Genomic DNA, 26333 nt, shown 5'->3' with positions numbered 1-26333 from the left:
TTTATTATCAAATTAAATTTATAATCCAGCAAGTTTATAAAAGTTCGTTGGGGCTAAAAAAAGGTAGAACACCACTCTGCACTAAGGTCTAACTTATTAATATACTAAATTATGATTTTTTTTTATTTACAAATTATAAGTAGGTAGACACATTAGACACTCGTTATTACGACAAGTATTATTGTTTTGGGAAATACTTATTTTATTTTATTTTAATAAGTCATTACATTACTAGTTTTGAAAAAAGTATTATTTTTAGTATTTGTTTTAAGTTTTTACTTTTTTGAATAACACAATAGTTTAAATTTTATATACTAAAGTAGAATATTTTCCTGAGAATTATAATTTATTAAGATAGGATTATAAACGAATAGTAAATTAATAATAATTATAATAAGTTTTTAAAATTTTGATGAGCAGAGTGGAAAGTCACAGTAAGTACCATCCCTGTACGAGATATATTACCAGCGGTTCGACTCACCCTGTATCGGAAGTAACGAAAAGTAGCGGCAGTAAATTACGTAAAACGGATATTGCAGACAGACGATATTAAATAAAGTAATTGCAACGATAAAAGAAAATCTATAGGCAGGTACACGTATATTATTATAATACTCGTATATAAATATATATATACGCTGTTCGCCAAAAACACGCTCACTCATATATACTACACACGATGAATGCATAATAAATATTTATGGTGACAAACACGTCGATTTCTCAAAAGATAAAAATCACTTGAAGATTGAGTAAATGCGTTATTTACATCGAACGAAACGTACGTGAACAAACAGTTTGCGTGACAAAAAAAAAAAAAACAACTTTTAAAAAAAAATATACTTAAAATGATTTGAAATGACGACCGCCGCTGACTCATATGCATTAAATGTTTTAGGCGGCGCAAGTTACATTCTTCAATTCTTGGGGGTTCTGCATACGTGTAATATATACATTATAATATTATATAGCGTTCAAAATCTTTGGGAGGAAAGCTTAAGTCTATACTGGACTCTTATGAGGTTTTTTTTGGTATTATCGCAAAACCTAAAGTAAATATTGTAAATATGTAAAATTTTCAGTTTTTTTTTTCAAAGGGACTCACCACTGCAGTTAGAGGGGATCAGTCCTCCCGACAATATTCGCGCTTATGGTAATACTGTAATAATGTACGATATATCGTTTGATGGTCGTCAATATATTTTATTATAATTTATAAGCTTGCGGTATAAATACGCACGGCGAGAGGAGAACCCGTAAGAAGATAAATAAAAAAAAAAACCGCAAACGTTCGTTGATCCTATGCAGCCGGTGAATATAATAATATAATACATTATAATGTGTATAATATACGAGGATGACGCTCCTCTGTATCAACGGAGCAACATTATCGTTGACGATGGTAATTTTCGGTTTGTTGTACACACACACACACACACGCACACACAAATATATAACATAATATTATACGAACTGGTTACACAAGAACGGGTTCACGACGATCCGCGTGCGTGTGCGTGTGTGTAATCGTCTCTGCAGCAGCTATTATAATAAGACCTATCGACTAGACGGCGTAGCGGACGTGAGCAGGAAAGGATGCTGGGAGGAGATGTAATATTACACACACGCGGCGTGTACACCTATATATAATATATACGGTCGTTCAGGTACACACACACATCTATGTATATAATAATCGGGTTAAAATCACGTAATATACGAAGATGGGAGTATATATACTGCAGTGTGCGAGAGGTTAGTCGACTGCGCTGCAGTGTGTATACGTGCGTCGTCGTCGTCGATAGGAGAAGGGCCGAGGGGAGGGGAGGGTCGAAAGCACTGCATATCCTTCTCATATCCGACGTGACCGCTCGTTAAGAACACTCTGCAGCACCGTTGCCAGCCGCGTATATTATAAATTATAATATTATATTATATTACCGGTGTAGCAGTATATAAGAACATATTATATAATTAATATAACATAGGTACCTACTCTATGCCTAAAAATGTATATAATATAACATCATATACATTACTAATATATCGCACATAATATCGACTATATTTACCGGAAATGTAATACGTCACTGGGTGTACTGAGATGCGCGTGCGTGCGTGCGTAATGTACGCCGCCGATATTTTCAACAATCGAAGAGACGTGTAGCCGTGTAGGTAATACGGTACTACAATATAACAATATTATACAATACATACGTTGCACCTACCTATATTACAGTGTTGTTGCAGTTGTCGCATTCATATATCACCGATAAGCTGCGCGACGTATTGTATTGCAGTATAAAATACAATGTACGCGTACAACGATTACGAGATTTACGACTGAATCGCGAATCGGCGAAGAGTCGTTTTTCCTTCGTTCCTCACCCATCGACACGCCGGATATCCGATATTCAGGCGCGTAAGGGTGTGTATAAATAGGGGGCGTGGAGATAAAAAGAAAAATCTTATCGATCGGTTCGATTACACGCAACCGGCGATCTCAACGGCGGATATTCACGCGGAGGACGATAGTCGCTTCGGCATCATCATCATCCGAAGACCGTATATATATCAACGCAAGAAATTGTCATGAAGAAAATCTTATTTCAAATTTAGTATTTCAAATTCAAACAAATTTCTTTTTTTTTTGTTTATATTGATTTGATACACATATATCAAATACTAACTATCATACTATCTAATCTTTAAATACTTATAAACTTATGAATAATAAATCGTGTAAGTAAAGTATTGTATAGGTACTGCACGATAATTTCCAAAAAGACTATTCTAGTACAGACTATATGATAGGGAAATGTATATACCTATATAAAAAAAAATACAACTGCAAACATGTAAGTGTTAAATAATAATTGCTTGTAACTTATTATACTCATATTAAAAAGTCTTTAAAAATCAAAGAATCAGCCCATGAGTAGAATTATAAAGCTCTAGTTATGCAGAATCAAAGAGGTAAAAAAAGCGAAACAACAACACGATATGACGGGTTAGGGAACTTATAACTTAACTATAATAAGGCGCTTACATACATTATGAATTATTCACAAACGTACACTATAAACATCAATCGACAAGAACCTATATATTTAACTAACTTGGTATTAAAATAATTTATAAAATCAAAGGATTTGCGAAACTCTGTAAAACGTACTGTTCTACTACGCCAATATTAATATATATTTTTATAATTTTTTGGCAGGAAAACACTTCAATTCAGCCGAATAATACATGTGTACAGATAAGTATAATATATAATACTTGTTGTTTCCGGTGAATTGCAAATAATTTACACAGATAACTTTTTTTTTCTACATCGATTACCTGTAGTGTTTTGTAGATATAAAATATTTATTAAAAGTACAAACGTAAAAAGAAAAGAACGTTATTTTTAATTTGGGTTAAGTACATATTATATAATGGATAATATTATTATTAGCAAGTAGAATCATAATTATTAAAGTTGTGAAATAATATTTTCGTTCGACGGCGTTTATAAAATAGAAAAGATAAAAATAAAATTACGTTCTTTCTACCTTTTCGTTTAAAATTAAATATATTTTAATGCCATCGAGCTTTCAAAACAATTAAACTGATTTTGTTGCATTATTCGGGCGAAGAGAAACACGACAGCGTTTCATTAACAGCTATAGATGGAATTTAATTTAAACATCACGACTTTGTAGTGATCCAAGTGAACACTTTTTATTATGTTTTTTTGTTACGAGATCTAAGGTTTTATATAGGTACAATATTATATATTTTATAAAGTTATATGATTCGAATGTTTAATGTCTATTTTACACCGCGCGCGAAAATAATAGAGCTTTATACAAAGAGATAAGATACAAATCAAAAACAGACCATTCTTTTTCGTCAACAATGAAAAATATATATAAAAAAAAAAATCAAATGTAACGGTTTTCGAACATTATAGGTTGGGTTTTCTCGGAAACAGACATTATAGAATAATACGATTTTTAAATACTTTAAGTATTGCGGCGTAATATAAGTAGTAAACCATCTTTATATGTACATAATAAAATATTGTTTATTAAAACCTTATTGGTTACAAATAATAATAATTAATAATAAACTATCTTTTTATAACGATTTTTTTGTAATTCGCATGATAATTAAAATTATAACGCACTTCAGCGCACATCAAAGAAAGTATATGGCATAGTGAGAATAATGTACCTAATCTTATTATTTATTGTGTACCTTAGTTATTATTATTTCGAAAATAAAACTCATGTGATGTCGTCACACCCCATAATGTTCGATCCAGTTCGCATGTCAATTGTTACATACATTATGTAAACACAATACAATAATAATAAGTAATAACACTGACAATAATGTATTGTACACGCGTACGCGTACACGAGACTCGTCTGAATAGAATACTGTTTTTTAATCACTATACACGCATATACTATTAAAAGTATTGCATACACAGTCATCGACTGACGAGTACTGACAATCGATGAAACGGATCATACATATTCATCGCCACCCCCGAAATATATATAAATATATATATATATACGTAGATATAGGAAACGCACTGCATCATCGTAGGCATGGTAGGTATATATACGTTCAAATATTTGGAAATTAATTATACATATACGCATCACAATCACTACGTAGGTAGGTATATTCGTTACGACGACGCGGAGTTATTATTATTTGTACTCTGCTATATACGAGACGAAGACGAGATTAATCATCATAGTGGCCGACCAATCAAACATCGATAAATCGCTATCAAATACAAAATACCATTACGATACAGCTACTGATGTTATATTTATGTATATAGTGTCAATAATAGTAATAATAATAATAATTACAATTTATCGAAACCTGCGTACCGTGCCGCATTATACACCCACGGAGTATTTCGTGGCATTATATAAATTATTAAATAAAAGTAGTTTGATATGTAGGTAAACTGTTTTTGAAACGTTTAACATCCACCCGGAGTATAATAATTATTAAAGGGTATTTCGTCCGTTAAACGCGTCGTCAAAAATAAATAATAGACCAAAAAATAAATATAGACAAAAACTATACTCATCAGAAAAGCGCTATACTAAACATATGGTGGTGGTATAGCGTGTACACTCATTTCCCACAGTATAATAATTATCTCGTGCATGATTCATGTTTCATTTTAACCCTTTACGTGTGTTCGAGGGTTGAAAACCGAGGTCTATTCATTTGACAAGAGCTTTAGATATGTTTAAAACAACAGTTATGCGGTTTTCATTTAACAATTTTATTGTTACCGCGATGGTTCGAGCGTTATATGGTTTTAAGTGAGCTCTTCGTTCGTCCTCGTGAATAAAGAAACATATACCATACATTCACACTTGTACATTATAAAGAACAAAAAAAAAAAGAAAGAACAATTTTGACGTAAAAACTTATGGTATGCTATTGCGTCCTACAACGTACTTAAAAAAAAAAAAATTAAATTCGTGTATTTAAAGTGGGAAATAATTTATGATTGGCCACTTAATATATTCCATATTATAACGACTTGATCACGTGTGCACTCGGTAAACATTTGCGGACAGATATGCAAATAACGTATAATATTCGGGTATCGTTATGGGTTCTCAATTATAAAAAAGGGCCATGTCATTCAAATAGTAAAAACCAAAAATACTTTTTTGTACCAAAGTCCTTAACCGAGAATTAAAAAATAAAATAAACTTAATAAACGATTAGGTATTGAAATCATATAAATCATGTACTTCATTTCTTAATAATACAAAAAAGAATTATCCACCTCATCATTTGGAATAATATTAGATTTTTCTGAGATTTATTTTACTACAAAACTTAATGTATATACAATGAGTATATCTATTTAATTCTAACATTTTACATTACCCTTATTTTTTCACTTAAATGTTCGTTATTGGAATAAATATTAAAGATAAATTTTTAAATGAAAATATAAATTATTTAAAAAATGTTGATTTGTAAATATTGAATAGAAATACTATTTCATATTGTGTAAGACATTTCTAAGAATACATTGCAGTAGGTACAATTCTGTAATACAATGAAAAATAGATTTTATATAACTTTTATATTGCACTTTCTATTATGTTTAATACGTGTTATATCTTATATATATATATTATATCTACATTCTACATAGACAGTATGAGTACTCAAAAGAGAAATAATAATTTTAAGTTTTTGCGAACGCGTATTTAAATTAGGCACAGTGCAACTACATATATTTAAAATGTATGACCTCGTGACCTATACATGAACACTAGTTTAAAATATATATTATATATTACTCATAACTCATAAGACATCTTAGAATATCAATGTTTGCGTTCAACTTAAATATACAGTAAAAAGTATTTCACGGTTGGGATATTTTAACAGTGAAGCAATGCGTATTTATTCCAACGACATGGACTTGACGACTTATTGTATATATATTCCATATTCCCGACAATTATTATACTCCATAAACTGTTCAAATATTATTATATAGGTATATAAATAAATTATCGCCGTGCACAAAAAGTTTGAAGATTATCCCGATTTTCGGATTAAACTTAAATGTGGCGGGAGGCTTTTGCACACACAAAATCACAAAACATTTTGTCGAGAGTTCAAATATCCCATTTTGCTTGTAGACCTTGCAGTGGAGTTCATTGTATTATAATTGGAAATAAAACACAATTTTATTCCCCACCCACAGATAACACCAATTATATTATATATATATATTGTTTTCATTTTACGATTGAATTGCATTAACCACGAGATAATAAATCCTCATCCGGATTCCAACGCGCGAGTGAATGGAGAGAGAAAAAAATTAATTCATTCGTATCACGCGCGGAGCGCAGTCGCACCGCAAATGTCGTCAATTGAATTTGTTACGAAACCGGCGGAAAGGTAAACCAAGATCCAAAGTGCGAAAATAGCGTGTTTTACGGTGACAATATTACTCCTGCACGCGGTTATCTTCCAGCTTATTTGAGCAGTAATTTGAGTAGCACATTTACAAGATTCCCAAAACACACGAACCGCCCGTAGAATAATATTCCCGCGAGTAATATATATATAGGAGTGTATTAAATGCTATCACATCGTTTTCTTCCCCTCCACCACCCTAATACACACACAATCATGTTTAAGCGTGATGAGTAATGAGAATATATTAAATGTTATTTATAATATATATATATATATATATATATATATATATATAATATTACACGGTGCCATATGATATATAGAGCCAAAGCTTATTGCACGGCTTTCACACGTCTGACTCAATCGTCCGTTAATATACTCGTACGAAGTTTGCAATTATTATGTGTGTAGAAAAACTAAAATATTTTCAAGAAATTTTTTTTTCAGCCATTAGGATGATGAGGCCCGCAATGACCCCACCACACGTCTTCAGCGGTGCGTAGCGTGCACAATATATAATCAAGCGACAGAGCGAAAGACTAATAGATATATATGTTATATATTATTAAATCTACGAAGGCAAAATATAATAATATATCAATTAAATATAAATGTCACAAACACCATGCACAACACACCACTATACTATACTATTATAATAATGACAATACAGCAAAAAAAAAAAAAAAAAAGTAATAATTATTATTATAATAAAATTATAAAACAAATCGAATAAAGGGGAATGCACAAAAGTTCAAGGGTCTATAATATACCTGAATGATATCGTTTCTCATTATGAGTGACGCGTCTTTGCGTGCGCCTGGTGCGATGTTGATGGTGTTGATGCTGCTGGGAAGACGGCTGTTTACTGTTCGAAGCCGATGGGGGACCGGCTGTAAAGTACACACAACACACACGCTTGGTTCAGCACATTCAATACTCACAATATATAATATTTATAGGTCGTATATACAGTAAACTTAATAATAATAATAATAACATATTTTCGTAAACGCGATAGTCGCAAATCAAGGACTTTGTAATGTCTTCCCTTTGTATATACAATTATCATAAACTATTACATTATAAATATCAGTATAATACATAGACAAATTATGTACAGTGTAGTTTAACCTAGTCGAAAAACACGAATACGTAATCAGGTGCGTCGATAATTTATTAGCCGTGTAACTTTTTATACTTGTTAGTAAAACTATTTATCGTGACTAAATTAAGGTTTTTAATTATTTTGGATTCACGGAAATTACAGGGCTCTGCACAAGGACAAAAACGTTTAATAAAAAAGGCACTCTCCGTCATCATATTTCTCAAGAATTGGATCGATTGTATAATTTGCAATATGATGTACCGAACACTATAATAACGTCAAATTATTTTCGTTGGATCGGTATAAACTATAAAGTGCTAACATTGCATAATATTATAATTATTATTACATACTGAGCTATTGAAATTTTCTATTTTATAAGAAATGGCGTAAATTCATTAGATCTAAACTACGTTTTAAATTTAATAACTGGGTGATGTCCTTAAACTTAAGTTAATTATTGTGATCGATTTTTGACTAGTATATTGTGATTTTTTACCTACCGGGTATTAGCTAAAGTTATTTAAGTTCTGTAACTTTCTAGAAACATATAACTTCTTACACGTACAATACTTTAATACTTACAAACGAAGATAAATAAAATTGAACTAAATTTGTTTTTAATTTATTTAAAAGGTTTTATAAATCGATTTAGTTCTAACAGACATCGCAATATTGCCAAAAGGTTTTTATTTAATTATTCACATTACTGAATTTTCTTAGTAACATATTTAATTACTTAATCCATTATTAGTTATTAAATAATAAAATAATATTACATTATTATATACAATAAACAACTAAGAAATGGTTTAAGGTATAAATACAAGTAAATATGTTCCAATTTATATGAAACACGCCAAGGGGAACTTTTTTTGATTTCCTTATCATTTTCTTTTCGATAAAATGTAGGTCAATTCATGTCGAAAACAAAATATATACAAAGATAAGTAACATTTAACAAACAGAATTCAAGATAATTTAAAAAATGTATAGAAACCTAAGGGGTAAAAAACATTTAGAAAATGAAAGATTTTCTAAATACTTGTACATATTTATTAAATATTTACAAATTGAAAAATGGAAATCATTAACACAATATAACCTATTTTGTTGATAAGAAACATTTGGAATTATACAGTTAATAAGAAAAATAATGATTGAGAATGTAATTATTTGCTAGGAATATAGCTATAAATCATTTTTAAATGATAAATAATATAATTTAAAATGATTGTATTTATACATGTAATTTTAGTGGTAAATAGATATGTTTAATTTGTAAGTAGGTGGTAATAAAACGAATAGATAATATCTATGAACTCTATGACTGGTACAACCTACAACGAAAATTATATTTTCTAGTTTTAGATATATTACTTTAGAACCCGCCTACTATGTAATTTTTCTTTGACTTAAAGATAAACACATAACTTGATATTAATGTATATTTAATACATATATTTAGTATAGTTATTCGTTTTAAAATATGTATACCACACGCGGTTTATGAAGTACACCGTCAGTCATTGATCAGAGGTTATATTTTTCTGGGCATGCCATAGTTTACAAGACAAATTTATACACATATAATATATATATAACTACATTTATTACATACCACCCCGATCACAACATACATTAATAGGAAATCAATTTAAAATAAACTATACGTTTAAGCTACACGACGTATAATTAATAATCTTAATAAATTATGTGATAAATAGAATTGAAAAATATTGATAAAAACATAAATATTAATCTAGATATAATTGATTTAAAAATATACACTTTCAAAATTCTAGCAGTATACAAAAAATGTACAACAAATATTTCGAAAATAATTTTAACTATTTAAACATATATTGAATGAAGAATCTGATAAAGTCTTGCAATACGGTTATTATAAAATCCTATTTTAATGAAATATAAATCAATATAAAATTGTGCAAGTCATTCTAATAAATGTTTTATGTACAATAATTTGAACCTCTTAAATAAAACCCAATTTGTATTATGCATATTGAAACGTACAGGAACTAAATACATTTCAATTTTATTATAAAAATAAAATTAACTTTTTCTAGATTAATATATTTTGTAGGACAATAGATTTATTGACCTTACCCTTGGTTGGACAATCCTTTGTTTTGTTATTTTATTTTTTAAGTAGAGACCAGAGTACGGCCATTTGAGTTAGGATATTTTAATACGCTTGATCGTAAAAAAGGACAGACAATAAAGAAGCCTTAATGAAATCGGAAACAAAATACGTATTATGAAAAAAAAAAAAGGGAGAGAGTAGATGAAATGATTTAAAATTTATGTTATAGACCAAAAAATGTAAATCGATTAGGTCGTTAAAAAACGTGGTAAAAAATAGCTAACGACTACAAACCTTGGGGTTGCTTAGGAGCATAAGGAGCCAAAAGTCTTGTCTTCTTTTTCTCGTACCCTTTTTGAGTAATATCACCTGTAAAAAAAAAAATAATTTTCTTATTAAAATTTGAACTTTATTAATCGTTATTGGAGAATTATTAAAATTATGTTTAATAAAGGGTTAAGAAATTTTCTACAATATTAATCTATTCACATAAGAAATAACAGTTAGGTTAGTTGTTATTTGACTATACCTAATTAATTTTATTTCGTATTTTTAACTATTGTACAAAAAAAAAAAAAATATATTTAAGAGTAATTATTTTATCATAAATACATCGATACATGACAAAAAAGGGGAAAAGCAGGTAATTGCACTGTACTGTACTCTACTGTACGAGAATACCACGTTATTGAGAGGTAAGTTACTGCAGTAATGTAGTATGTGTTAAATTTGAATTTTGATAAAACATTATGTCATAACGAAGACAGTCTATCATCCTTTATAATTAATTATATTTGATGATACTATATTTATATTAATAATTAAGCAATTAGTTTTACTATTACTTCGTTGAAATGTCAAATTTCGTCCAAATTTAAACTTATAAAATGTAAAGATAAAAACTTTATTTATTTTTTAAATTATTTATACATGTATATATAGTATGAACTTATATGGTTTAACTCAATAGTTAATATTGCATTAAATTTTCAATCTTTAGCTATAACAATTAAACCAACTAGATCCAATTTGCTGCAATAAACCACACTTAAAAGTTAATTATCGAAACATTTTATTGTTTCAAAAGTTGATGACATTGACATACAGAAATAAAAACACGTCATTCTACAAAATCAATAATTTTATGATTCATCGCTTACAGTATAAAATAATAATTACTACTTTAAAAATATAAAATTTGCATTTTCAAATGATAGACATTGTATTTGCATTTTAATTTATTTTAATAATTTTAAAACAACAACTAAAAATAGAAAATAATTTCCAGTTCAATTAAAAAATATTTCTAAACTTTATATTGATTTATAATTTTGTAGTACCTAAACTACATTTAAATATTATACTTATTTTAGTATAGATTTCAATCAGTTCAAGTGAATACAAATACAACTAAAAATTAATTAACAATCTGATTAAACAAAAAACAAAAAAAATTATAATGAAAAGGTATCTTGAAAATAGTTAAGAAAATGTATGCATTTTTTCCGTTGCGCTTATAGTTCAAGTAAATTAAATCTTAAATTATCTTTTCAAAACTATCAAAAAATTTAAAACGAAATACATAATGAACAAACAAGTAAAAAAAAAAAAGAAAATGACTAAATTATAATATCTTATTGGGTATCATTTTTTTTTTTTTTAATCTACAGTATATATTTTCACGGTACGCTCACATAAGTTGATTGGGTAAATAAAATACAAAACCATTATGCCGGGTCGCAAAAACGAGTTTAACGGGATAGAATATTTAACAACAGTATCTTTAACATCAACTCCCATGATGATCCATGTCACATGCATACACATATATACGTTATACGATTTCGGCGACACTGATGAGCCGTTAAAATTATCAAATTTCCATACGATTCCGGGATATTATAATAAAATATTAAATATACGTATAACGCAAAAGCATATTATATTATATTATACAAATAATGTATACGGTGTACACTAAATTCAACGAATTCAACAGAACGACGCAGAATGGTACGTATTTTTTTCCGTACAAATACCCTAAATATATAACAATAAATCTAGCTACGGAGAACCGGAAAAGGCTAAACCGTTTCTTTAATAAAAGTATCATACCATTACACACATAATAAAGGTTATAAATTCTGCACAGCAAATATATATAAACATAGGGTTAGACGTTTAATAGAAACAACCAACTAAGTTTCAATACACATATTATATTGTGTACACCATTTCGTCTTTCTCATCGCTCGATCGTATACGAGTGTATAGAAGAAACACAACAAACTCACGTCATACGTTTTCGGGTGTTTTACACAAAGCTACATAATATACGCGCGTATATATATATATATATATAAACAACCAAATGAGCATCCGAATCGTCTATTACTCTCATATACCGTGTGCCGGGCGGACACGAATTCATCGCGTGGAAGGGAGGTAAACGTGTACATATTATATATATATATATATATATATATATATAGATAGATAGATAGATAGAGATGATGATCGATATAATATTGTTGTACATGGCTGTGACATCGTTTATAAGCACAAATCGCTTGCACCATCGTCTGCTGACAGATATTCGCTTAAACGAGGCGGTAAAACGTGCAGTGTCAGTCGAGCCCGTCGTCCCGCTGCGAACGAGAAGCGTATTTTCGCGAGCCGAATGCCGTTCGGCCGGCCGGTGCGAATCGAAAACTGACAGTAAACAAAAGTGGTCGACTCGCTCGAGAGCGTAAACACACACACACACACACACACACACACACACACACACACACACACACACACACACACACACATATATATATATATAGATATAAACGTATATATCATCGGACGAAAGCACATAATAATAATAATACCCACTGTCCAGCTTTGTATACAATATAATAGGATAAATATATCAACGACATGCGCGAATTCGACACGACAGTTTCAATAAATATAATAGGTATATACATACACTATATATATATATACACACACACAAATCCTCCCTACAAAAATATTATATATATACGCTATCCATCTGTTCTTTACGTTCATATATATATATTATACGTCCGGCGTTCGCGATGACCGTGCACAAACACCGGATAGGTACCTTATATTATTACAGTTGCTATCTATCGAGCGATATTTTGATTTATGAGTCGGGTGCTATAGAGACGGCAGTTGGTCGTATCGTATTATCACGTGACAACAACGCGCGCGATTACACGGTGACATATGTCGAGATATTAATGTATTAAACTGGCAAAAATATAACAACGCGTGATGCCCCCTCCTCCCAATAAAAATCAGAGATTAGATATCAAATAAATGAGTGACTTACGAGTATTAGGAGTAGCAGCATCTTATAATTTTGTTTATAAACGTCATTTTTTGCCACTTTAGGATGTAAACGACATAAATTACGTGAACGAGACGCACTCTACACAATAAAATATCTATGTATATAACAATGAATGCACGATTGTGTAGCAGAAAAGACTTATGGACTTGCAAACTACTAAAACAATTGACATACATAATCCTCGAAACTCGAGGAGTGTAGTGTGTTCATAAATTCGTTTTTCAATTCCTATAAATTGCAATAGCTTACAGAAATAAAAGAGACATTTTATTAAATCTAAATATAATATATAAATAAAAATGTATGTATATTTGTTGCTCATATACTCTAAACCAGGCGTACCCAAGTTTTTTTCAACTCGCGGGCCACATTCCAAATTTACATTTATACTACAGCGGTATACACTTCACGGTTTTATTTTATTCATTTTGATAAAATGTACAGTAGATATAATATTATTTTTATTCAGTGATAATTAAATAAATTGTGTAAGATATTTTGTAAATTTAAAAGCTTATTAAAGTAACATATTTTTAAATTATAAATTTTTACGTCATATATCACGGTCACAGGCGGGTTGGATACGCCTGCTCTAAACCTATAGTAGAACGATTTTAATGAAAATTTTAACCACATTGGAAAATATGCCAATTACCATGGGCTATACTTAATTCTATCGCAGGCTGATTGACTATCTTGGTCTAGTTAGTTTACAAATAGAGATAAGTACATAAACGCCGATTTACCCGTGAACTAAGTTAACCTAATTTATACTTAACTTAAACTGAAATACACCTATATAGAGCCGTATTTTATAATTGTTCAGTTTTTCACAGATGAAGTTGGGTTTTGCAGCTAATAGGTATATTATACATACTCAAAATATAAATAAAAAAATATAGATAAATAATAACAACAGCGGAAGCTCAACCCATCTATAGTTCAAGAACACCCCCTTTCCTACTCAGCCAAAAAAACTTTAAAAACTATACTGCAGCCATCCTATATTACATATATACGTGTAATTTACTGCAGCAAATAGCCAACCGAGCGTAACGCCATTTGTCCGAGAATAATGATAAGCGCATTCTACCCGGCAATATACGGCCGGGCACCCGTAAAGAGCACACCAAAAACTTCCACAAAACACACACAACCGACGGTTATATACGAATATACGAGTTTATATTCACGCACACATACATAGATACATACGCATATAGGTAGATACACGCGGGTATAACCCAGTTAAGAAACTGTACGTATATATGGGACCGTTTGAACGCGGAGCTGCAGCAGCAAACTTCATAAAGTGATTTATAAACGCGAGCTCGTTCCACCCACAGCAGCAGCAATATAGAGGAGTGTGTGTGTGTGTTGTTTTAACGCGATCTCGTACGTTTTAAACCATATATGTATATATATTATAACCATATAATACAGTATACATTATATTATATTATATACAGTATATACGCTGCAATTGTGTGTTGGCTGACTTCTCTCCTTTCTGGTCCTCGTCCGAACCAGACATGTACGTCTCCCCTCTCGGTTCTCCTGCGTTCCTCTCCTCTTCCCTGCCACCGCATCCTTTGCACACGGCCTCCTCCTACCCGTACACCGAATTAGTGGTAGTGATGATACGCATATAGAGTGACGGTTGTTGATGTTGGCCGTGATGGAAAACCAAACATTCGCTTTAAATTTTATTATGATGTAATCAAAACGGATAACATTAGCGTGTGTAAAACACTGTCGGAACAACTACTACTGCAGCTGATCGAAACAACACCCGCAGCTAAATTGTGACTAGCAGGACCACTAGATGTTGTGTTTTGAGCAAATGTTTGCACGATTGTGTGTGTACGTGTGTAGATAGACGCCGAATATTTGGACAGAGACCAATATATCTTGTATACGACACGTACTTGACTGTTTTGTCTGTTGTGTACGGGAGGGACGCGAAATTACATGGAATAACGTCAGGGTGGATAAACTATAATAAGGATAAAGAGCGACACGAGGTTTGGAGAGAGGATAACTGATAAGCACAAACGAGGCGGAATTCTCGCGATCTGCGAGTAAATATATTTTTATACGTGTGTGTGTGTGTGTGTGTGTGTGTGTGTGTGTGTGTGTGTGTGTGTGTGTGTGTGTGTGTGTGTTTGCAATACATGCATCATGTGAATTTAAAAATGATTTTTTTGATGAGTCACAGTTTAAATAGAACGACAACAGCGACATATTTATTATTACATTATCAATTATCATATCTGTATAATATGTGACACGCATAACTAATTGGTCGCGACGATGAATCAAAACGCATACATCACCTAAATACATCGTATATAGTATATATAATATCTACCAACGGCTTTCGCCAAACGAGAGTCTATTGTTTTAATTTACGAAACGTTTAACACACGTCGCGCTGTTCTGTACCCGTTTGTGTGCTCAATGTTCATCTTTCCTTTAGCGGTATTGGTTAATATAATATATGCCTACTAAAAAACAATAACTATACAACAGGTGTACGCAGTTGGCAGAGACGATAACGAAATTTTAAAGTCATCTCAGAAGTCGTACATTACGAGTATAATATATTATGTTTTGTGTGTTAGGTATTTTGTTTGTCTGTGTAATAATGTTTTTACGATTTAATGAAAACAGACTGAACGAAACGACTGCGACGTATCCAACGAAATTTTATAGCTCTTTGCAGCCGTATAATATATATATAGGAGTTTTTGTGTTTCATTTTATATATGCGTAAGTGCGCCTAATATGTAAAAATGTGTTTTGAAAATGCATATAAACGAAAAAGATGTATTTTCTTTTGTACGCGGTATATAACTAATATGTATCAGTGATACTATGGCGATTGAATAATCGTGATCTATATTTTCAATAAGATTACTACATACCGTCGTCCTGGACTCCATATGCAGAGACGAGATTTACTCGGCGAGTTTTTTTAGCAGGTATACATCTATTATATTATTATATGTACCGAATGTCTAATATAATATAACCGACTATTCGTAACACCTGTAATTTGTAAACAATCTAATTTATATGTAGATAAGAATTCTTGAATCGCAATTTTCGTTATCACATTTATTGGCCGATGCTATTTTAAAGCACGTATTCGAAAAACGCAGAGTATGTATTATCATATATAATATTCCACCTGATAATGGCCACGTTACATAAACTCCGGATTTTGGATGTGTATAAATAGAGTATAAACAATTTACAGTGTTGGAACATACTTGGGTTAACCAAAAGTTATAAGGTACTCGCATCACAGAATAATACTATATTTTGATATCTAACACGCATATATTATATAATATATACAGTGTTCTAAAATATTAATAATCGCGAAACGAAATAGATTAAATTCCAAGAAGAGACACGAATAAAATTGAAACGTTCCATCGTATATGTATATCATTATTAAAAACCATCTTTTGTTAACAAGATTTTAATAGTTGTCGATATTTTTTTTTTTATTCTGATATTATGTTAGTTGATAGTTCCTATATTGCATAACTGAACCATAAAGCACGTCTAAATAATATATTATTTGCTTATAAATAACGATAAATTCACTATTTAATATTATTCGATAACCGCCGGTAATAGAAAGTCAATATATATATTAATTGTATAATAATAATGACATTATAAGCACGGATAAATCAGCCTCGTTCAAGATAATATTATTAAGCCAATATCGTCTGAAATGGCATCCGTGAACCTATATAAATATATTATATCCATAATATAGCAATAATAGTATTTCTTTTTCTATCTTGCATTTTTTTATCTTCCGGTTCGGCGTCGGAGGTCGCAACGACTTCTTATCGCGCCCTAGTTATGCCGGGTAGTCACCCCAACTAATGCAAGTGTGTGTTGCGTATGAGTGGCTGGACGTACCTTTCATAATCCTAAACGGATATCCATAAATATAAATGTATATACCTATACAATATTCCATAACGATCGTCAGAACAGTTAAAGGGCGCACTGGCAAAAACACAAGTGATTTGTCGGCATTGCAGCCCAGTCATTGCGGTGCATTGGACACATATATTATTGTATATGTATTGCCGCAATCCGTTTGAATTTTCGAAATGTACACGACATCTATTACGAATAAGTATGTATAACTATAGTTTGGGTTCTGATGGTGGAATTAATCACAGCGATATAATCACCACAACAAAATATATAATACGAATCAACTAAACGATACACGATGACGGACGACATCATATTATTATTATTATAATATATTTGTATGGTGCACGCTAAAAGCAGTAAGTTTGCCAACACAGTGGCCGCACAACACTTTAAAACGTCGAAAACGCTTAGAAAGTTTCTAATTATCCTAACACGCGAACATATTTACGGTCGATAAACACCACGACCGAACGCTATGCAAGTATAATATAATATATATTATATTATCATCATTAAATCGTTATATTATACACTATGCATTTGCGGCGAGGTTATCACCGATGGCGTTGGTGGTAATATATATAGTAACTGTGGCGGCGGCCGACATACGGGGGATGCAATGATGACCTAAATTCCATTGAAAGAGTGGCGTTAGTTTCGCGGGTGGGAGATTTAAGGGGTTTTTTTATAATAAAAAACAGTTAGTACACCGAACACGAATGTATATTATATACGAATAAACTATACGCAGCAGTCTGTCGGCGGTGTCAAATTCCCTGCAGCAATGGCGTAATCGTCGATGTTTGAGACTGAAAATTACTCATTGGATCTATGTTTTTGATACATGATAATATGATTAAATTTCAGCGTATATCGTACTGCGGGAGTTCGAAGAATAAATAGCTCCATAACAGATTATGTACGACTGGTGCAAATAAAGTATTACCCAGAAAATATAATATACATTTATACACAAATATGATATTTTATTAATATAGGAATTTCAAAATAATATAGAATCCGCGGGTTCAAAACTATATTTGATCATATCACATTATGTAATATTGATTTTGTGTGGTTTATTTTTTATACGAATTCCATAATATAATATAATTTCCAGAACAATAACGAGTGAATGTATGCGACGAATAGGGTTCGGTCAAAATAATATTTGATACAACTGACAACGCCATGCCAATATAGGTACCCTCATAAATAATATAGGGACGGTAAAATATGCCTAGGAGCAGAAGCGGTGTATACGCGCACAGTATAGGCACCTACATCAGAGGTCCATTAGTGGACAAACTCGACTGTCACGTCAGCTTGCAGTAACATTAATTAACAGTATATAGGTAGTGGGGCACAGTAGTGTCAGTAAAATCCTTTTTAGCAGGAAATCTGTCGACAAGTTGCTGTAGGGATTACGACGACGGCGTACCTGTCATTTGACGTGCATATTTCAAATGAGGGCTTTCGCATGATAGCTGCATTTTATAGCAATGAAAATAAATAATTAATTAACTCCGCGAGTATTCTTTATTCGGTCACGGGTCGTCGCCACACCGCGTCGAAAGGGGATAGTACAATGAATAAAACTCTTTCAGTCTCGCCGGCACGTTCACGAGTTAAACTAATATTGCTAAACCTCTTTGGGAACCAGAAAATTAAACACAATGAATTTTTTAATGGCCACCTTGTACAGACGAATCCTGAGAATTTAACCTTCGTAATTATCTCTTTTGCAAACAGTAGTTGTGCGATAGCAACACTCATTGAAAATATTTGAGATTCGAATGCCGAGCTACAACAATATTCGATGATATAGGTACATTAATAATTAATATACATAGGAGTGTAACAAATTCTAGAACCTAATATATTATTTTTTACGTCGTATAAATACCAAGACTCGAAGTGTTTGGGTTAGTTTGGTTCGGGACGGTTTATAAATACAGGACATAGTTACCCTTTGCCTGCAAAACTAATACGGACGAGAAGAACAAAATGGAAATTTAACACCGAAAGCTTTTTTTTTATTCGAATCTACTGATAATGAATAATCATCAACTGACCGTTACATTTAAAAAATGTTTAAAGATACGAAGCAATGACAGAATAAATACTTTTGGGATGTAATCGAAACAATGGATTCGAAAATAATTGAGATTTTAACTCAAACAAATAGTAAACTGTACACAATAGGTGCCGTGATCATCACATTCCGATTAAAAAAATCATTGAAAATGTACGACACCATATATATACAAGCGATATACCAAACGATAAGAAAACAATCAATAAGTCCGTCACGGACATGTGCTGCGTAGAATCCAATAATTTTATTTTAATTAAATTAAAGAAGATTCGCTGTCCGGCTTTTTGTTTAAAATTACAATTGAACACAAGTGGAATATTAAAAAAAAAAACCCCCGATCTCTTTAATTCGCAATTCAACTCAGGATAAAAGATCAATCAAGAGCAATAAGGCTATCGTACATTTTTCATACATAAAGATAATATAAAAATAAATAAAGAGCAAAAAAGCCAACCGAACACCAGACTATTTTTCTTAACTTTAAACAAAATCAATTATTATAATATAAAATACATTACGTAATCATATAATATGAAATATTATGTACAGGAATGTTATATATTCTAACAAATATAATAATATACATACTGCGTGTACGACAGTAAGTACCTATTATTATATGTAGATATACATATATAAAGGTAAACAAGAGTCAACCACAATGGGCAAATTAATTTCTCGGGGAGGGTCAATGAGGTTATTTGTAATGCATTAAGCGCAAATAATAATAAACGCGCTCAAACACACGTAAATCATACTTACCGTACGATACATACAGTGTGCCGGGTGGCGGATACACACATAAATAGCATAAATACCATATCGTGGCGTACACCAGTCCGGATCTTTTGCATTCGTGTGTCTTAAAGCAACACGGTTGTGTATAAAATAACGTATATAACAATATAACGGGAACCAGATACCGAGACGGTCGAGCAATATTGCCCAGCGAGCCGGGGCACGGGGGAGGGAGGGCGAGATTCTACTCTGCGGGGCACCGGCGGGAATACAACTTTCATCACGAGTCGTCGTATTCGTGCGTTTATTAAACCGGTAGGTATACGACGACATTGCGAGGGGAGAGAAAAAAATAATAGTAGATAACGTACACATTCGATTTCGTGTTTGCGAACGGTAGGTAAAATCGGTAAATTTTACGAACGATATATTATCGTAGTATGTTATAACTTATAATACAATAATAAATGTACAAAGATTAAGGTTATTATACACGAATGCGCAATAGAACGAAATAGTTATTTAATAATCAATTCGGGGAAAAAGCTAAAGGTACCTCTACCGAGTTAAACTATTTAATAATATTATTATAAAGTATAATGTATACTGCTATACTGCTATACATGTATCACATTATACATCGGCAGATATAACTGCCATGCGAGAACATATTGAATTTGTTATAGCCGGTGTAATTATACGCGCGAAACGTGAATTCGGTAAGAGTTATTTGAACAACAATTGATCAGGAAAGCAAAAGTAATTTAAACTATAATAACATTTCAGTTGAATTCGGAGGCGTGCAAGAAATACGTCTGAAATAATGTGCGCGGAAAGGCCACCGATGACAAATTGTTGATATCGCGGTTTTATGATTGAAATTCTGCGTTCGTTTTAACTGTTTTAAGGGATTTGCGCCAACGTGCACGTAAACGTATATATACGCCAAACGTAAATACTATATATAATAAAAATAATCATGTTATTTGTCCGCATAACCAATTGTCCTATTTGAACTAATCGAAATGAAAATATTAGAAAACTTGAACTATAAAATGTAAGATATTAAATATCGAGTTTGATTGTATTTGTAAATTTACTGCACAACAGCTATATTTTCTACAGAATGAAAAACAATATGCAGAATTGTAACGTAAAAAAATTCGCAATCATAATCAGATCTCCAATGAAGTTTAAATGCGCAAAATAAAAACGACCGTCAAACAAAACGTTTGACTCTGTTTATTTTATTTTTTTGTAACAATGACAATGACAGCAGCAGTGGCTGGTGGCTGCAGCATAGTGACTTCGTATTCTGACAGATTTTTAAATCGACTTTCTGCTGTAATGCATTAACTCTCAAGGGATACGTATAATACGTATAAAGAGTATATATATATATATATATATATATAATATACAATTATTGTGTACCAATATTGTCCACAAACGCAGCAGATGAGATCCTCTTTGCATAGTATTGGTCGTCAATATACACAGAGTTTCATTCCCATTCAATGATATGCCAAGAGAATGAAACGACGGTAATATCTATATAGTTTTAATACAATATTCTATTGTATTTGAAACAAACGATCGTTTTTATCGAACGAAAAGCTCACCAGTGGCAAGTTAAATAGAATACAGAAAAACAATGCATATATATATATCAATTATTATAGTATTATACATAATTAGAAAAACAATTATATACCTATATATACACAGCTAGCAGTCTTATTAGTGGACGCAGAGGAATAAGACCGTTTTAAATTTTATGTGCATAAAGCTAGGCACAGCATAATCCACGCTGTTCGCAATATAATAGCTGAAGAAAAAATGATATCGTATGTATATAATATAAATAAGATAAAGCAAATGAAAGTCTGCGGAAATTAGTGGCACCGGAGAAAAGCTTTTGGACGATGAGCATTCAATTGAATATCGATCTGCGAACTCGCGGGGAGGGATGATAAACGGATAATAAAATATATATATAATATAATTTGCAGAAAATCGCTTGCTGCCGCACACAGCTACAGTCGTCGTATTGTATATAGGAATTACGTGTATTGTAAAAAAAATACCTGTTATACCACACATAATATATTTGTTGTTTTTTTTTCGCATCTGGTGTGTGCGTAGGTGTCCGTCCGCGTGGTCGTAATTTATAAGCAACGAATCGATATATTTTTTTTTTCGTCGTAATTTTATAAAATATGGTAATTTCACTATGGTTTCCCGGAAGAACGACTATAGGAAGACAAGAATCAAACGAAAAACACGTAACAATACGTCAACCTGACAAAGAAGAAACCCCCACAACAAATATAAATAATATATGTAATATTTAAAAAAATATATACGACATTAAGACCGCCAACCACCGACTAAGAACTTGACGTAATACGCCACATGCCTGCGGAGAATAGAGCTTTAACTGTCTTTCCGTCACAACCATCAATCGTCTCTAAAACCATTCTTTCATCACTGCCACTATACACTTTATAGAAAACTATAGCAACAAACTCTGCAGCGGTTGATAAACTGTACGCACTTATGGCGAGAAAAATAATATGCTATGTGTTTTAAAACAATGAGCATATTATTATCGCGTGTTGTTCCGCGACACTACGTTTTGACGTTTTTCCGTTCCTCGATACTATATATTATATATTATCATACCACATAATATAGTAAAATGTTTATCGCAAAAAAATAACACTTGAGTACGTTATATATAATATATATTGTGCTGACAGAATATAGAACGATTATAACGAAAATGAGATATTATATTGTATTACATAGATGTTGTCACCAGTGTGACAACATCTATTGATTTTAAAATAACACGTCTATCGAATCGATGAAAAAAAAAACTTATTTGTGTATTATTTTCAAAGTAATATACAACACGTATGATATTATTAGACATTTATATTTTTCAAAAAACTTATAAGTAATACAATGTGTATACATGTTTTTGACTTGAGTACCCGACGTCGAAGATTATGAGCACAATAGGTACACGCGAGATTGTTCAGTATGCGATAAACAAATCTCTGGGTTTTGATTTATTTACTGTAGGTACGTACATAAATAATACGGATTTAATTCCTAAATTAATTGGGTTATTATTTATTACGTATTATTATAACAATAATATGTATGAGATGTTACATAATTAATCCAAACATTAAGATTTATAATAGGTATGTACGTCGTTCGCACACAAAAAAATATTATACAACAATTACACAGGTACCCTACAATAAATACTTGTTTTCATTAAATTGTTCAATGGAAAGCGGGTTTAAATGTTCACTTTTTATAATTTATACAACAGGTGCATCTATTATTTTATAAAAAATATATTTACATCTCTTGTAAAATATGGGTCCTATGGATGAACAGAATTCTTCTTAAGTTTATACGAACAATAAAAAGTCTCGAGTATCTCGACATTAAACAAACAATTAATACAATCCCCAACGAACACATGAGAATGCTGTACACGATATGCAATGATATACCACTCGAGTTAAGACTTTATTACAAAGAAAAAATGTGAATATAACTATAAAAAGTACTTAACAATTTTTAATCTTTTTTTTATCTAAGAAATTTTACAATTAATTTAAGGACAACAACTCCAGTACACAAAACACTATAGGGTTATTGATAATAATAAATGAACAAATCGTAGTGATTATGAATTGTACATATAACTTAATCGTACCTATTTATTATGTTTTGAATTATTCTCATATAGATATTGTATTATCTACGTCTATAATCTCGAATACAACTAGATGACTGAAAAACTCATTCTCTTACAATTCACCAGCACTTGCACCTTCTAGACATATAGCTTAAACAACTAAATTATGTTTAATCATTTGGTAGCCAATAATTGGCGACGATAATTATCAAATGTAGCAAATAACACTCGATACAAAATAAATAAATAAATGTAATGACAAATATGTATAGAGTAAAATAAGAAATCTAAATAAAAATCTGTAAATATTGAGAGAGAAAAATCGAATCAAATATTGTTTGATACGTGTTACTGCATTACTGAAGAATCAATGCCGTTGGCGTATGCCAAAAGAATCCAGCCGTATAGTCAATTTTCTATCAAGTATGTCTGTATATTAAATTATGCACATTTGTGTGTGGGTTTCGTGAGCAAAATCCCATGGATAACGTGCTAGAAGGACGGCGTGAGTTAGTAAATTAAATATATTATATGCGTAAAAAATTCTATAATACTTCGTAAACATAAAACATGTTTGTTCCGAAAACAACCGATATCGGACGACGCCATATGCCGGTGGCGGTGACCCACGAAAATTCGGTGGTCTTAATGTAAATATTCATTACTGTTTATATGATAATCCGAATGTGTTAAAATCGTGTAAAATAATCGGGGTGTAAGTATTACGAAACGGCTGCGGTGATGGTTAGGTGCTAATTAAAAATCGCTTTTCATGTGTGGCCTGTACACTATACATATTAAATAGGTTAAAATATAGTCCACAATTATAAGAAATATACATATATAATATGATTTAATATACGTTAGATGATTAGATGAGATTACGTCCGAGAGGATAATAATTGTTGCGCCTATGTATTTCGAAATAGCTCTTCCTGCAGACTTAATATTATATATACATATATGAAGAAACAGCGTGGAGTTGCGGCAGATATCGCAACCGAATATCGCGAGTGAAAAGATAATAATATATTAATGTAATTAAAAACCACTAAAACACCTCGTAACACAAATCCCACACGATTTGCAGACGTTATAAAGCACACACACCGCTAGTAAACCGCCTCCTCCGAAAACGACTTACACTATGCTATCTACATATAGTAGCCTGCAATCAAAAGCGATCGAACTAAATTTCCAATTCCAACAGATTTATTGGTCAGTCATGCATTGCTTAAATATCAGTGTTTCTCAACCGCTAGCCCACAGTTGTATGCTCAGAACTTGGAAGGGGATAGAAAATTTAATTGCAGTGTTTACCATGTGGTCATAAAGCTCCTACACCTCACCCACCACAATAACAATAGAACATATTATTATCTGGTGCATTCAATTTTACTAAATATTATTTTTTACCACACTTTAAATTTAAAAATATTTTGATTTTAATTTATAAAAATTAATAAAATATATATTTATCTCGATTTATGAGACGCAATATTAATACCATTGGGATCAATGTAAACACAGAATATTTTATAAAATAATATTGAATAAGCAAAAATAAAAAAATTCACATTGGTAAAATATACTTTACTAAATTTACTTATCCATACTTTAGTCTATGTGTTTCTATTAAACAAAAATATGTTTTCATGAGTCAACGTAAACACTATTATAATATTTTAAAATTTTGAATGTTTACAACAATAGACGTAGAACATTTACGGCCGTTATAGGAAATACACGATTTGACGTTAGTTCTACATGCCGTTCTTAGTTCAGCAAAAGCGATTTTCATATCAAATGAGTTAAGGTGAAATATACGTAACACGAATTTGAAGTATAAATATATCGATTAAATAATCAATTATTACAAAATGCATATTATTATTTAAGATTAGAAATTAATTACCCTTTATTAGGAAGAGCAGGTTCTGCGTAGTAATATATAAAAAGTTAAACTTATGTTTAGTTGATTACTCATCAATATTATCATAACACTAAAAATCCCCCCAAAATTATTACATGTACATTACACACACACCGAGTGAAATACGTCGATTTTACTTAAATTAAAAAGGAGAAGGATTTTAATGTATGGGAAAAATCTTACCACTCCTCCACAGTCGACCATCATCGGTTTTAAGTTGTAACATCCTATTATTTCATAACTGGAATACCACACGGCACATACAATGGTCCGCACTCTACGACATACGTTTGTAAAGA

At 31.3% G+C, this 26333-nt stretch overlaps 1 protein-coding gene across 6 annotated transcripts in view; it reads right to left on the bottom strand.

Moving 5' to 3' along the window:
• Window positions 1–26333, bottom strand: part of LOC113550076 (disco-interacting protein 2) — a 137944-nt gene that overhangs the window by 16017 nt on the left and 95594 nt on the right. For 4 of the 6 annotated variants that reach the window (XM_026951691.1, XM_026951689.1, XM_026951688.1 and 1 more), the window contains exons 2-3: window positions 10491–10565; window positions 7758–7877 (exon numbers count right to left, since the gene is read on the bottom strand). In XM_026951691.1, the coding sequence (XP_026807492.1) occupies window positions 7758–7877; window positions 10491–10565 (195 nt within the window). The remainder of the gene's footprint in view (window positions 1–7757; window positions 7878–10490; window positions 10566–26333) is intronic. The other 2 variants (XM_026951693.1, XM_026951690.1) reach the window with 1 other exon arrangement.

This window comes from Rhopalosiphum maidis, chromosome 1, assembly GCF_003676215.2.
Source record: "Rhopalosiphum maidis isolate BTI-1 chromosome 1, ASM367621v3, whole genome shotgun sequence".
NCBI lineage: Eukaryota > Metazoa > Arthropoda > Insecta > Hemiptera > Aphididae > Rhopalosiphum > Rhopalosiphum maidis.
Note: the sequence above shows the minus strand (reverse complement) of the source record. Positions and strands in the feature narration are given on the sequence as shown.